Source organism: Bos indicus, chromosome 4 (genome assembly GCF_029378745.1).
Source record: "Bos indicus isolate NIAB-ARS_2022 breed Sahiwal x Tharparkar chromosome 4, NIAB-ARS_B.indTharparkar_mat_pri_1.0, whole genome shotgun sequence".
Lineage (NCBI taxonomy): Eukaryota > Metazoa > Chordata > Mammalia > Artiodactyla > Bovidae > Bos > Bos indicus.
The window spans coordinates 68,700,823-68,713,609 of record NC_091763.1 but is presented as its reverse complement, the minus strand read 5'-3'; the positions used below and the strand labels follow the sequence as shown (position 1 = coordinate 68,713,609).

Below are 12,787 nucleotides of genomic sequence, written 5' to 3'. Positions count from 1 at the left end.
TTTCTTCAATTTAAGTCTGAATTTGGTAATAAGGAGTTCATGATCTGAGGCACAGTCAGCTCCCAGTCTTGTTTTTGCTGACTCTCTAGAGCTTCTCCATCTTTGGCTGCAAAGAATATAATCAGTCTGATTTTGGTGTTGACCATCTGGTGATGTCCATGTGTAGAGTCTTCTCTTGTGTTGTTGGAAGAGGGTGTTTGCTATGACCAGTGCGTTCTCTTGGCAAAACTCTATTAGCCTTTGCCCTGCTTCATTCCGTATTCCAAGGCCAAATTTGCCTGTTACTCCAGTTGTTTCTTGACTTCTACTTTTGCATTCCAGTCCCCTATAATGAAAAGGACATCTTTTTTGGGTGTTCTAAAAGGTCTTGTAGGTCTTCATAGAACCATTCAACTTCAGCTTCTTCAGCATTACTGGTTGGGGCATAGACTTGGATTACTGTGATATTGAATGGTTTGCTTTGGAAACGAACAGAGATCATTCTGTCGTTTTTGAGATTGCATCTAAGTACTGTATTTTGGACTCTTTCGTTGACTATGATGGCTACTCCCATTTCTTCTGAGGGATTCCTGCCCGTAGTAGTAGATATAATGGTCATCTGAGTTAAATTCACCCATTCCAGTCCATTTTAGTTCACTGATTCCTAGAATGTCTACATTCACTCTTGCCATCATCTCTTGTTTGACCACTTCCAATTTGCCTTGATTCATGGACCTGACATTCCAGGTTCCTATGCAGTATTGCTCTTTACAGCATCGGACCTTGCTTCTGTCACCAGTCACATCCACAACTGTGTATTGTTTTTGCTTTGGCTCCATCCCTTCATTCTTTCTGGAGTTATTTCTCTACTGATCTCCAGTAGCATATTGGGCACCTGCTGACCTGAGGAGTTCCTCTTTCCGTATCCTATCATTTTGCCTTTTCATACTGTTCATGGGGTTCTCAAGGCAAGAATACTGAAATGGTTTGCCATTCCCTTCTCCAGTGGACCACATTCTGTCAGACCTCTCCACCATGACCCACCTGTCTTGGGTAGCCCCATGGGCATGGCTTAGTTTCATTGAGTTAGATAAGGCTGTGGTCCTAGTGTGATTAGATTGACTAGTTTTCTGTGAGTATGGTTTCAGTGTGTCTGTCCTCTGATGCCCTCTTGCAACACCTACCGTTTTACTTGGGTTTCTGTTACCTAGGGCGTGGGGTATCTCTTCACGGCTGCTCCAGCAAAGCTCAGCCGCTGCTCCTTACCTTGGGCTAGGGGTATCTCCTCACTGCCGCCTTTCCTGACCTTCAACGTGGGATAGCTCCTCTAGGCCCTCCTTCGCCCGCGCAGCCACCGCTCCTTAGACGTGGGGTAGCTCCTGCCGGCCGCCCCCCCTGACCTCGGACGCGGGGTATTTCCCCTCAGCCGTTCCTGCGCCGTCGCAGCCTGGCACTCAGCCGCTACCCCTGACCTCGGACGTGGGGTAACTCCTCTTGGCCGCCTCTCCTCGGGCATGGGGTCCTCCCGGCTTCTGCTCCTGACCTCGGACGTGGGGTAGCTCCTCTTGGCCACGCTTGGCCCGCGCTTAGTGCGCTGGTCGCAGCTGCCCTTGCTTAGTGCACCAATCTCTTGTCTAAATTGACGTGATAAGATTTTTTAGTTATCTGTTTAAGATGGTAAAGAATCTGCCTGCAAGGTGGGAAACCTGAGTTCAGTGCCTAGATCAGGAAGATCCTCTGGAGAAGGGAGTGACTTCCCACTCTAGTATTCTTTGCTGGAGAATTCCATGAACAGAGGATCCTGGTGGGCTACAGTCAGTGGGGTTGCAACGATTCAGACATGATTAAGCAATTAACACTTTCACAGTACCCATTGTATTTTCATAATTATCAGTGGTGCTTAGTGACTTATGCTAGAAGAAGTGGGTGTTAACCTTGGTTAATATCATGAAAACTGTTTTGTCATTGGAGTAACAGTAGAAAGCAAGATGTGTAAAAAAAAAAAAAAAAAAACCAAAGTGACTAATTTTCAAGTTCTCCTCACTTTCATTGCCTGTCCTCTGGTGGAGAAAGGCCTGAAATCATCCCACAGAGTGTGTGAAAAGTCCAGGAGAAAAGTTAGTAATTGTTTAATTTAGTATTTAAAAAGTTTATTGTATGTTACCATTTCAGGTAACATACATAACATAACATTTTAGTTTTTATTCTTATAAAGTTTGGAGGGGACAAATGAGGGATTAAAATTTTAAGGATAGATTTCTTAGAAATATACAAATTTGTATTTCTGATTATGTTTTTGTTTCTCAAAATATTTTATTATTGTTTCTAAGGCTCTTACTAAAGTCTCACAAAGTTTAAAAATGGAAAATGAAGAATTTAAGAAGAGATACAATGATGTTACGTCCAAAGCTCTCCAGCTTGAAGAAGATATTGTGTCAGTGACTCATAAAGCGATTGAAAAAGAAACTGAATTAGACAGGTATTTCTAATATTTTAAAAACATCTTCATGTTTTAAAAATGTTTTAAGACAGTTGTTTATGTTAATGTTATTTGACTTTAACTCAGTTTAAAGGACAAACTCAAAAAGGCACAGTGTGAAAGAGAACAACTTGAATGTCAGTTGAAGACAGAAAAGGATGAGAAGGAACTTTATAAGGTAATTTATTCCTTACATTTTTATTAGTTATCTTTTGCTGTGTAGCATATTGCCCCAAAACTTAGTGTTCAGGAATTTGGGAGCAATTTAGCTGAGTGGTTCTGGCTCAGAGTCTCTTGTGTAGTTGCAATCAAGATGTTGGCAAGGGCTGAAGTCCACTAAAGGCTCTCAGTTAGAACTGGGGGATGTGCTGTCAGAGTGGCTCGCTTACATGACTTTTGGCAGGAGGTCCTTCAGTTTCTTGGAATGTTGCCTCTTCAGTGGCTGTTTGAATGTCCCCACAGTATGGCAATCAACTTCTCTCAGAGTGAGCCATACAAGGGAGAGAAGGAGGAAATCAATACATTTTATGACTTGGTCTGCAAGTTGTGCACTGATGCTTCTTCTTTATCTTACTAATTAGAAGCAAGTCACTCCAGCTGATACTGGAGAGGGGAATTAGGCTCCACTTCTTTAAGAGAGGAGAATCAAAGGATTTAGGGATATATTTTAAAACTACCTCATTGTGTATAGTCCCTAAAAGTTTTCAGGAAGTTTAAGTTACTGGTATTTTAGATACTTAGCAGGTAATGTATAATAAGTCAGAGATTTTTAATGGTAATAAGATAGCCGTTGATCAGGATTTGTGCAACTAATTTTCCCCTTTTAAGAGTATATAAATGTTAGTGAGAGGATTAATTTATTTCAGTGATGATCATATTTTAGTTTGCCTTTTGGAAATATCTAAGAGACTTTCATTTTAAAAAAGGATTCTGTAGACAAATCTTCACCTTTCAGAGTTTTTTCTCCTTTCCTGTTTAAGCAGCTCTAAAATAGGATAGTGAGTGTTAGTTGTCAATATTGTGGATACATATTGGGACTTGAAGCAGTTCTTGAAGGCAGTTCAAGATTAGGAATTTCAAGAACATTCTGAGTTAAGTATTACTTGGATAGATTTAATCTCTTTATTAGAAGAGAACAGCACTCATTTATATAATTATGGTATATGTTAAAAATAAAGCATAACTTCATATATTCAGTATTTGAGAGTCTCGTCTCAATTTGTACTAAAAATGTAGAATATGATTTATTTATTGCCAGTAGGTTTTCCCTTTCTTCTTATTAAAAAATAACTATTCACTTATTTATATCTGTTGATAAGCTCTGTGCCATCATTGGGTACCCAAGTATGAAATTCCAAATCTTTTCTGAGAATCACCTTTTTTTTTTCTTCATTTTTATTGAGATACCATTGACATACAGTACTTATAAGTTTATGGCATAAGCATAATGGTGTATATCATGGAATGATTACCACAATAAGTTTAGTGAACATTCATCATCTCATATAAATATAAAAGATTTTTTGCCCTGGTGATGGGAACTCTAGGGATTTACTCTCAATAACTTTCATATATAACTTACAGTGGTGTTAATTTTAGTTACTGTGTGATATGTTATATCCCTAATACTTATTTATCTTTTAACTGGAAGTTTGTACCTTTTGATTAGTTTGTCTAACGCCACCTCCCTTCACTCTCTGTCTCAGGTAACCACAAATCTGACCTGTTTTTTTTCCATGAGTTTGTTTTTGAAGTTTAATTTGACCCACACAAAACTATATTTAGTTCTGGGTGCATAGCATTGTGATTTTATATTTTTATACATTTCAAAATGATCACAATAAGTCTAGCTACCACCTGTCACCGTACAAAGGTATTGCATGATTATTGACTATATTCAACATGCTATATATTTCATACCTGTGACTGATTCTGTTTTTATAACTGTGTACCTGTTCATCTTCCTCACCTGTTTCTCTCATCCCCCAGCCAGCAACCACTTGTTAGTTTTCTTCATCTGTCATTCTTTTTTATGTTCATTTGTTCTGTTTTTTAGATAACACACGTAAATGAAATAGTATGGTATTTGTCTTTGATTTATTTCACTTAGGTCCTTCCATATTGTTGTTGCACATGGCAAAGTTTTTCTTTTTTTTATGGCTGAGTAATACACCTGTGTGTGTGTGTACACATACACACAGCATCTTCTTTATCCTTTCATCTATTGATGAGCACTTAGGTTGCTTTAATATCTTGGCTATTGTAGATAATACTGCAGTAAACATAGGGGTACTTATATCTTTTCAAATTAGTATTTTGTTTTCTTCAGATAAATATCCAGGAGTGGAATTGCTGGATCATATGGTTCTACTTTTTAACTTTTTGAGGAATCTCCCTACTGTTTCTCCATAGTGACTGCACCAATTTACATTCCCACCAGCAGTGCAGAGGGGTTCCCTTTTCTCCACATTCTTACCAGTACTTGTTATTTGTTGTCTTTTTGTTAGTAGCCATTCTCAAGACTGAGGTGATGTATCATTGAGATGAGGTGTTTGATTTGTATTTCGTTGATGATTAGTGATCTTGAACACATTTTCATTTGCTTGTTGATCTTCTGTATGTCTTCTTTGGAGAAATGCCTGTTCAGGTTCTCTGCCTGTTTTTTGATATTGAGTTGTATGGGCTCTTTGTATATTTTGCATATTAACTCCATGTTGGTTGGATATATCACTTCAGATATCTTTTCCCATTCAGTAGGTGTCCTTTTCATTTTGTTGATAGTTTCCTTTGCTGGGGAAAGGCTTTTTAGTTTGATGTAGTACCATTTATTTTATTTTTGCCTTTGATTCCCTTGCCTGAGGAGGCATATCCAAAATTTTTTGCTTAGACTAATATCAAACAATCTACTGCCTTTGTTTTCTTCTAGAAGTTTTATGGTTTCAGGTTTTACATTTAAGTCTTTAATCCATTTTGAGTTTATTTTTACATATATGGTGTGAGAAAGTAGTTTAGCTTGATTCTTTTGCATGTAGCTGTCTAGTTTCCCCAACACAAGTTTGTTGAAGAAATTTTCTTTTCCCTGTTGTAATATTCTTGCCTCCTTTGTCATAGACTAATTGCTTATATAAGTGGGGTTCATTTCTGGGCTCTCTGTTCTATTGATCAGTGTGTCTGGTTTTGTCCACTACCATACTGTTTTGATTACTCTAGCTTTGTGGTATACAAAGTATAGTTACTGTGATATCCTGCATTAAAAAAATAAAGATTATATGATCATCTCAGTAGATGCAGGAAAAGCTGTTGTCAAAATTCAACATGTTTGTGATAAAACTTCTCAACGAAGTGGTTAAGAAAGAACATACCTCAACATAATGAGTCATATACAAGGCCACAGCTAACATCATAATGTACTCAATGGCGAAAAGCTTGAAAAGTACTTCCTAAAAGATCAGGAACAAGACAAAAATACCCACTCTCATCACTTTTATTCAGCATAGTATTGGAAGTCATAGCCATCGTGATCAGACAAAGAAAAGGAATTCAAATTGCAAAGGAAGTAGTAAAACTGTCACTGTTTACAGATGACATTATACAGAAAACCCTAAAGATGCCACTGAAAACCTGCTGTTCATCATTGGGTTTGGTCAGGTTGCAAGATACAAAAATAATATATAGAATAATAATAATCATCTGCATTTCTGTATACTAACAGCAAACTCTTGGAAAGAGAAATTAAAACAATCCTATTTACAGTCAAAAAGGGTAAAATATCTAGGAATAAATCTAATGAGTAAAAGCCCTGTAGTGAGAAAACAGACAGTGATTGAAAAAAAAAAAATATGAAGGTAACACATATGGAAAGATACACTGTACTCATGGATTGGAAGAATTAACATTGTTAAAATGACCATACTACCCAATCTACAGATTCAGTGCATTCCTATCAACATATCAATGATATTTTTTCACAGAACTAGAATAAATAATTCTAAAATCTGTCTGGAAAAACAAAAGACCCTGAATAGTCAAAACAGTCTGGAGAAAAACAGCTGGAGATATTAGGCTCCCTTATTTCAAACTATACCACAAAACTACAGTTGTCTCCCTCTTATTTTGGGGGTTGGTTAATTCTTTTTTAATCTTTAAAAATTTTTGCTTTGAAAATTAAAAAAAAAAAATCAGGTCTACTCTGCACCTCACTGCAGAACATAGAAACATTTTGCATGTTTATGGGTTATACCCATTCTGTTTCTTGGAACAACCATCTTCAGAGCATGAGAGAGAGAGAGAGAGTGTGTGTGTGTGTGAGAGAGAGAGAGAGGAGAGAGAACAGGAGATAAAATAGTAAAGACTCACTGATGGATGATTTTATGGTTTGACTCTTCAAGGAGTAGTGCCCAAATAGAATATTTGGTTTTTGAACAGATTTTGTGAAAAAGGGAAATATTAATAATACTGATATCTTAGGAAAGTTGCAGTTGCATACTGCAGTTGAAAGTTGCAGTATGCAGTTGCATACAGTATTTTTTTAAAAACTACTTTCAACTGCAGTTTAAATTTTAAAGATACTTGTACTCTTTATAATTTCAGTTATAGAATTTGATTTGCATATGTACTGTGAATAGCAGCAGCCAGAGTTCCTGGGAAAAATCAATATAGTTGGGTTAATTAGTCAATAAATATATTTTTAGGCACATAGGAGGTAAATGACATAGTACTTTTTCCATAAGCAAGAAATTTAATTGTTTACGGTATCGTTCTTGAATGTACTTTGATTTTCTTGAATCTGGTCATGCCTTTATATATGAATATGCCTGTAACATGTTTCCCCAAAAGAACAACCAAATTCATTTGTAATTTTAAAAAGAAATAATGTAAAATTAGTAAAAGGGAAGATTTTGGAGATCAGGTAATGTTAGACCTTAGAATTAATCTCTGTGGAAAACTAAAACAATAGCAAAACTTAGAAAAGTTGTGTTCTGCTTCCATATACTTGGGTAATCATTTGGCAAAATTTGCTTTCCTGATTCCTTGCTTAGTGAGTCTTTCCTTTCCTTGATCATATTTGGGTTAGAGATAAATAGTGATACTTTAAATTATTGAGGAACTTAGGCTATGGAGTTAGAAAGAATATTCTTGGCATTTTCAATCACTGTTACAGGTACATTTGAAGAATACAGAAATAGAAAATACCAAGCTTGTGTCAGAGGTCCAGACTTTAAAGAATTTAGATGGGAACAAAGAAAACATGATTACTCATTTCAAAGAAGAGATTAGCAGACTACAGTTCTCATTGGCTGAAAAGGAGAATCTGCAAAGGACCTTCTTGCTTACAACCTCAAGTAAGGTAAGTACTTTTGCAATACGCATTTGAAGACTATAAAGTATTATCCCTGTTAAATGTATGCAGTGTGTTTTTATTTTTTGTCTTTAACTCCCCTCAACTTCTGTTTTGGAAAAAGTTCAGTCTTACAGAAGAGTTGAAAGAACAGAAAATTGAATACATATATCCTTCAGTATTTTGCCACCTTTATCTCCCCTATTTATATGCCCCCTACAAGCCATTTGAAAGTCAGTTGTAGGCATTGACATTTCATCCTAAATATTTTTGAAAGTCTCTCTTATCAACAGTTACATTCTGTTGTAGATCCATAATACCTAAGAAATGTAACCTAAGAAACTTTATATTGATATGATAATAGTCATACTTGTATATGGGGCTTCCCAGGTGGTGCTAGTGTTAAAGAATCCATCTGCCAGTGCAGGAGACTTGAGACGTGGGTTTGATCCCTGGGTTGGGAAGATCCCCTAGAGTATAGGAAATGGCAACCCACTCCAGTATTCTTGCCTGGAAAAATTCCAGGTCCAGAGGATCTTGCTGGTCCATGTGGTCGCAAAAGAGTCCATGGGGTCACAGAAGAGTTGGACACGACAGCACGCGTGTGCACACGCAGGCACGCACACACACACACATATGTAGTTTTAGTCCACATTGAAATTAGTCCACTTATATTGTAAAACCTTCTTTAAAATTTCTTGATGCTGGGTAGTCAGAAACCATACATTAATGATTATTGTTATATTCTTGGTCTGCTTTACAGAACAGTGTCCTTAAACCTTTTGTCTGTGATGACATTGATAGTTTTGAAGAATTCAGACTGGTCTGAGAGAGTGTTCTATATTCTAGTTTTGTCTATTGTTTCCTCATGACCAGATTCCAGTTAGATATTTTTGGCAAGAAAAAGATCGTTTGTACATTCTGTTGCAGTTACATCAGAAGTCATATAATACCAGTTCCTTTCTTTCTGATGATAGGTTTAATCTGTTGTTTGAAGTTATGTCTGCTTATCTCTCCATTACGTTGGTGTCTTTCCTTCTTTGTGATTTATTGGATAATCTCGGGTAATACTTTGAGATCATGTGAACATCCTACTCCGCAATACTCTTTGACCAGTGTTTTTTATACTTCAATGATCCTTACCTGTATCAGTTATTACATTAATGATTGCAAAGTGGATATTTAAAAAATTGTCATTCCTTCTGTGTTCGTAGGTATTCTTTTATAATGAGGTGGTTCCCTTTTGTTCTATTCCTTTTTTTTTAATCACTGTAGACTCCCTGATTATTTTTTGTTCAGTATATTATACATTATACATCATCATTCTTTTTTATACTTAAGTTGTCCTATAGCTAGGGGGGAGCCTTTCCAGACCTACATTTGTATCTTTCTGATATATTCCCCCTAATGCTTTGAATACTTCCTTGTTTTGTGGTTAGAACTTTGTGTTAGGTTTTAGTTTTAGGTTCAGACCTAAATCTGGTATTACCAATTTTTCCAAAGAGCCTGATTTTTTTTTTACATTCGAGAAAGGTATTTCGAAACCAAGAACTGAATCCTTTTGTACTTTGTGCTTTAATTAGATATTTTAAGTCTTAAATTTATATTGATGTCTCCAATTCAAATCCAGTACTTCCTAGGGGTCTTCTTTATCTTCTTCCTTTCCATACTTACGTATACCTTCTCCCAGCTTCCAAAAGTGAAAGTCGCTCAGTTGTGTCCGACTCTTTGCGACCCCATGGACTATACAGTCCATGGAATTCTCCAGGTCAGAATACTGGAGTGGGTAGCCTTTCCTTTCTCCAGGGGATCTTCCCAACCCAGGGATGGAACCCAGGTCTCTTGCTTTGCAGGCAGATTCTTTACCAGCTAGGCACAAGGGAAGCCCAAGAATACTTGAGTGGGTAGCCTATCCCTTCTCCAGTGGATCTTCCTGACCCAGGAATTGAACCGGTATCTCCTGCATTGCAGGTGGATTCTTTACCAACTGAGCTATCAGGGAAGCCCCCGCAGCTTTCAAACATTATATTTATTCATGTTGTTTAACCAGCTTCCCTGGTGGCTTGGATGATAATCTTCCTGCGATGCAGGAGACCTGGGTTTTGATCTCCGGGTTAGGAAAATCCCCTGAAGAAGGAAATGGCTACTCACTCCAGTATTCTTGCCTGGAGGATCCCATGGACAGAGGAGCCTGGAGGGCTATACAGCCCATGGACCAGCAAAGAGTCAGACACAATTGAGTGACTAACACTTTAACTTTTCAACTAGCTGCACGCACCATTAGTTTCAGAATTATTATCTCAACACCATTTCTATCAGTATCTCTGCTAAATAAAAACTAAGATTTTTCCAGATTTTATCTTAAAATATATTTCACTAAGGACGTAGAGACTTCAGTCAGTCCACTCGCTCAGTCATGTCTGACTCTTTGCGACCCTGTGGACAGCAGCACGCCAGGCTTCCCTGTCCATCACCAACTCCCGGAGCTTGCTCAAACCCATGTCCATTGAGCTGGTGATGCCATCCAACCATCTCATCCTTTGTTGTCCCCTTCTCCTGCCTTCAGTCTTGCCCAGCATCAGGGTCTTTTCCAGTGAGTCAGTTCTTCGCATCAGGTGGCTAAAGTATTGGAGTTTCAGCTTCAGCATTGGGGGGGTGGGAGGAAGGTTCAAGAGGGAGGGAACATATGTATACCTGTGACTGATTCATGTTGATGTATGGCAGAAACCAACACAATATTGTAATTATCCTCCAATTAAAAATAAATTATAAAAACCCTTTCTTACCTGTTTTCATAGGTAAAATATTTTCATTAGTTTCTAGTATATCCTTCATGTTTGTTTTTACAAAAATAAACTTGGTGCATGTGTGTGCATGCACATAGCCTTCTCTGTCTCCTTTCTTTAAGTGAAAGTGGCTCAGTTGTGTCCGACTCTTTGTGATCCCATAGACTCGACAGTCCATGAAATTCTGCAGGCCAGAATACTGGAGTGGGTAGCCTTTCCCTTCTCCAGGGCATCTTCCCAACCCAGGGATCGAACCCAGGTCTTGCACATTGCATGTGGATTCTTTACCATCTGAGCCACAAGGGAAGGCCCCTTTCTTTAAAGGGGGATATTGTTTATACGCTTTTTTCCTTTGCTTTTCTTCATTGAACTATATATAGATGGGAAATCATTCCCTATCAGTTCATAGAGATCTTCCCACTTAAAAAAAAAAGGGTATATAATACTATGTTATATAAATTTAATTTGATTTATTCATTATAATTGGAATAGTTTTATGTGGTTTATGAACTGAACTGATGTAATGTTTTTTAGTTGTGTACAATCCTTAGGTATTATAAAAGCATGGTGCAGTAAACATTCTTTTTTTTTTTTTTTTTTTTCAGTAAACATTCTTGTACAGTATCTAGGTACATGTATAAATCTGTGGAATAAATTGCTCAAAGGACAGTTGCCAGTTTGAGGTTTTAAATTTTCATAATTAATTCAAATGCCTTTCCAAAAAATTAATATATCAACAGTGTATGACATATACTACTGCTAGTAATGGCTGCATAGGTTTTCATTTTATGGAGGGTATATCATAGTTTATAACAAAATTCTCATATTGTTAGAGATTTTTTATTTTTAATAATTTTTCATAATATTTTACTTAATCCCTGCAAAACTAACCCTGCCAAACTAAAGCTGTATTTAGGAACTCATGAAAATAAAAGATGAAAAGCCATGTGTTTTTCAAAGGTGTTGATGAATGTTTCAAAAATCTGATAAAGGCTGTATCACTTGTAGATAATAATGAGCCCACATATTTGCAGATGTGCTAATTTTCCTAAACCATCCAAATATTAGAGTTAATTGGTTTTCAGTCTTAGTTTGAAAGAAGAGGAATGGTATTTGTTTTACCTTCTTGGACTGTTGATGAGTTGAACATTTTTTTCTATGCATAATAGCTATTTAAAGAAATCCATACCTTTCTCCAAATTTCTTTTTTCTTTTGTTTAAAATATTTTCTTTTTTTTTTAATATTTTCATTTTTTATGGGTTAGAAAATAGTTTCAATGCTTTTTCCCCTTTCTGGCATATAGAAACTGATAACATTTATATATTATCTTTATTAATGTTATACTAGAAAGATTTTCTTCACCCAGCATTACATAAATAATCATATACATTTCCTTCTAAGGAGCTAACAATTTAAAAACAGAATGGTTGCACTCTTTATGAGTTTATTTCTAGAATAAAAAGGAATGTTGGAATAAGCTAGATTTATTGAGCTCATATTGTCTTGTTTATATTACAGAAAGTGGCGATTTTAACTTTTCAAAGATACTTTTAGGTTTGGAGAAAGGTGCTAATTACAGGTTAGATCATAGGAAACGTTTTTTTAACCAAAATTTTTAGAGTTACAATGAGGTTTTTATAATTACTGTTATTAGTTATAAAAAACGAGGGTTGGTAGTTCTAGCTGGAGAGATTCTGCGAGACAGAAGCCTCCATTTGAGTCTCTGTTCAGCCAAGACTGTAAGCATTGGTTATGTTGCTTGACTTCCTGTATTTCAGTGTCCTGAATTACACATATAGTGATAGTATTGATAGCCAATGCATAGGGCTGCTATATGCTATGCTATGCTGTGCTAAGTCACTTCAGTCGTGTCCAACTCTGTGTGACCCCATAGACGGCAGCCCACCAGGCTCCCCCGTCCCTGGGATTCTCCAGGCAAAAACACTGGAGTGGGTTGCCATTTCCTTCTCCAATGCATGAAAGTGAAAAGTGAAAGTGAAGTCGCTCAGTCGTGTCCGACTCTTCGCGACCCCATGGACTGCAGCCCACCAGGCTCCTCCGTCCATGGGATTTTCCAGGCAAGAGTACTGGAGTGGGGTGCCATTGCCTTCTCCGGTTGCTATATGGGGGTCTCTAAAACAAAGTCACATCTCACATTTTTTATATGCTTATATATGGAGAAGAGGGAGGCAGAGGATAAGATG

General features: G+C 37.0%; 1 protein-coding gene across 5 annotated transcripts in view; it reads left to right on the top strand.

Annotated features, from left to right (window-relative positions):
* Positions 1-12,787, top strand: part of TAX1BP1 (Tax1 binding protein 1) — an 84,148-nt gene that overhangs the window by 33,416 nt on the left and 37,945 nt on the right. For all 5 annotated transcript variants that reach the window (XM_019958838.2, XM_019958840.2, XM_019958839.2 and 2 more), the window contains 3 exons: positions 2,310-2,458; positions 2,546-2,636; positions 7,620-7,805. In XM_019958838.2, the coding sequence (XP_019814397.2) occupies positions 2,310-2,458; positions 2,546-2,636; positions 7,620-7,805 (426 nt within the window). The remainder of the gene's footprint in view (positions 1-2,309; positions 2,459-2,545; positions 2,637-7,619; positions 7,806-12,787) is intronic.